Below are 2,794 nucleotides of genomic sequence, written 5' to 3' on the forward strand. Positions count from 1 at the left end.
GTTTTTTGCTACATCTTCAAAAGAGTTTTATTACTACCTGATGGATTAAATAATTTAAGACACTAAACCCATCAGGACGTCACAAAAGTCAAATCCAATTTATTACAAATGACCAAACTTTCAGACTCATGCGTGCAGGACTTCAGGAGTTATTTCGAAATTCAACCCAACTTCTTCCTAAATGTGTTGATGTAGCATATAAAGTAAATTACGACAGCAGGTGAGGCTGGTTATAAGGCAAAAGGTTATTTTGCCTTTTACCACATTTGTGATTCTTTACATTTGACACAACAAAAATCGAAAACTTAATTAGTGTTCAACCCAAGTTCAGTATCATATATAGTTTACTTCACAGTGTATGTAAGACAAACACAAAACAGGCCGGTAAATGAAGATATTTTATTTAAACAGACAATTTGCATAAAATACCAAACATTTGCATAATAATTAATCTCCCAACAAAGTAGATCTGTTGAAGTTGTTTGGGTATCTGATAAAAGAAAATGTTGTTTGCTGAGCAGAAGTTTCTTTTGTGTTATCAAGCACTTTTTAGAAACTTCAAAAACTTTTTAAAAGAATAACTGAGGTGCAACATTTTTTTTAATTGCCACTACAGAAAATTCTTGGATAATTTTATTTCTTAACAAAATAAAAGCACATAAATGTCTACTGTTATTTATGATGACAAATAGAAACCGACATGCACACAGAAGGTTTAAGTGGAGTGGTTTTCAGATGGTGTGTTGCAGGTAGAGAGGAAGTGGTGATGGAGAGATGCAGTTGTCATAAAAGAGCTGAAGGTTCTGATCAACGTCCATGTTGCTTTTCAGAAAGATCTCCAGCTCCTGCACCGACATCTCGTGCACACTGTTGCCCTCTTTGGCGTTTTTAGCCAGGGCCGCGTAGGACGGGAAGCGGATGCGGACGTCGTGCGGTGAGTTCCGGTCGTACTCGGTGCAGCAGTAGGCCGTCCACACGTCCTCGGGAATGGCCACGCGGCCCTGGTTGTTTCGGTGGATCATGTTGCCCCTGGTTGTCACCCCGGTCACAATGAAGGCCGTGCCGCGGCAGAAGTTGTTGAGGCGGATCCGGATCCGCTCCTCGTACTCGCGCCAAGGCCCAATGTTGAACTCGCGGATCTCCGGGACCACGTTGGTCAGGGTGTAGGTGGCGGCACGGTCGTGGGGGGTGGACTGGTGCTGGTCAGGGTTCAGGTGGGCTCTCTCGTAGATGACCACGTCAGAGTAGTCGTCCAGGACTGCCTGGCTGTCCTCAAACTTCATGTGCAGGTAGCCTGTGGGGAAGGGCAGCATGTTCCCGTTGCCATCGACTTCTGCCAGCTGAGGAGACGGAGGAGAGGTTACAGTGAAGTGTTAGCTCTGCTGGTATATAAAGCCAATGTTGTCTCTGAGGCCTCTGAGTTCCCCTTTCTTTGTTCGCCCTCTGACCTCTGGAGTGGATCTACGGCCTATTTCAGCTGCCAGGTTCCTCTCCAGTGGAACAGCTCCCAGTTTGTGTTCGGGAGCCAGAAACCATCTCTAGGCTAGGCTTAAAACATTCCTCTTGGATAAAGCTATCCAAGCTCAGGGCTTGATAGTCAGGGCTGGATCAGGTGAGTCCTGAACCATCCCTTAGTGGGCTTAGACTGCTGGAGGAACTCTCATCATAGACTGAGCACACTCTCTACTTCTCTCTGTCTCTTTGCCCCCCATGTTATTTATTTTTATCACATCATTACATAGAACTAACTTTGTGTTTCTGTCTCTCTGTCTCTCTCTCTCTCTCTCTCTCTCTCTCTTATCTTATCTTATCTTATCTTATCTTATCATCATATTGCCAGTCTGACAGAGACTCCCCTCCCCCTCCCCCTTCCCCTCTTTTCCACCCACCTCTCCTCTCTTCCCCATTTTTCTCCTCTCACCCCAACCAGTGGAAACAGACGGCCTCACACATTGGTTCCAGAGGTTTCTCCCTAGGTTAAAAAGGGAGTTTGTTTCTCTCCACAGACACCAAGGTGCTTCCTCTGTGTGGGAACTGGTGGGTTTCTCTATAACTTTGTAGGTCTCGACCTTCTATGGAAAGTGCCTTGAGATAATGCATGTTGTGATTTGGCGCTTTAGAAATAAAATTAAAGTTAGCTGCTCTCAAGTCTTTTCGAGACCTATGTATCAAGAATGAATGTAATGTGAATATAAGTCTCAGACCTGTGGCTCATACATCCAAGGGTAGTCCACCCGTCTGTCCCCCTCTGTCTTCTTGAAGGTATACGCTGAGTAAACTGGAATCCTCAGCTGAGGGTCGTACAGGGTCACGTAGCGAGGTCTGTCTGCGTATCTCTGGCAGATCTTCTTCAGCCTTGGGTCGAGGAAGCCCCGCGGTGGCGTCCCCATGTACAGGGAGTCCTTGCACCTCTCCACATGATTGAAATCTTGAACGACTGTCGACGACATCAGAGGAAGAAAGCAGCTGATGAGAAAAGCAAAAACCAACGGCCTGAGCGGACTCATGGTGAATGATGTCTGGTCGGCGTGTCCTACCGTGGCATCAGTGACAGGGAATGTTTGCAGTCACGATTTAAATGTCACAGAGTAGATATGCAAAGCGAGTCGCTTGTGGCCAAATGAAAGGCCTCCTGACACATGTGGGCGTGGATGTACAGGGTCCGTGCTTTGTTCTAACCCACAGTATTTTATAAATGATTTAAAATACATTGACAGCTTTGCTTCTATGACTTCTTAATGAAGGTGTAGTTTGAACTTAGTTATTGAGGCAGACGACGCTAACTCATAACTGT

The 2,794-nt window shown here is 45.6% G+C and overlaps 1 protein-coding gene across 1 annotated transcript; it reads right to left on the reverse strand.

Moving 5' to 3' along the window:
- Window positions 1–601: 601 nt before the first annotated feature.
- On the reverse strand, window positions 602–2,529 carry LOC117774350 (endonuclease domain-containing 1 protein). The gene is made up of 2 exons (XM_034606719.1): window positions 2,205–2,529; window positions 602–1,340 (listed from the first exon to the last, which is right to left on the reverse strand). Exons 1-2 carry the CDS (start codon window positions 2,505–2,507, stop codon window positions 732–734), a joined length of 912 nt encoding a protein of 303 aa, XP_034462610.1. The 5' UTR covers window positions 2,508–2,529; the 3' UTR covers window positions 602–731.
- Window positions 2,530–2,794: the final 265 nt, after the last annotated feature.

Source organism: Hippoglossus hippoglossus, chromosome 14 (genome assembly GCF_009819705.1).
Source record: "Hippoglossus hippoglossus isolate fHipHip1 chromosome 14, fHipHip1.pri, whole genome shotgun sequence".
Taxonomy (NCBI): Eukaryota; Metazoa; Chordata; class Actinopteri; order Pleuronectiformes; family Pleuronectidae; genus Hippoglossus; species Hippoglossus hippoglossus.

Coding starts and splice junctions, on each gene's coding strand:
- LOC117774350 (XM_034606719.1), bottom strand. CDS start 2,507: ATGAGTCCGCTCAGGCCGTTGGTTTTTGCTTTTCTCATCAGCTGCTTT. Junction 1,341..2,204: donor CTTGGATGTATGAGCCACAG/GTCTGAGACTTA, acceptor CCGTCTCCTCAG/CTGGCAGAAGTCGATGGCAA.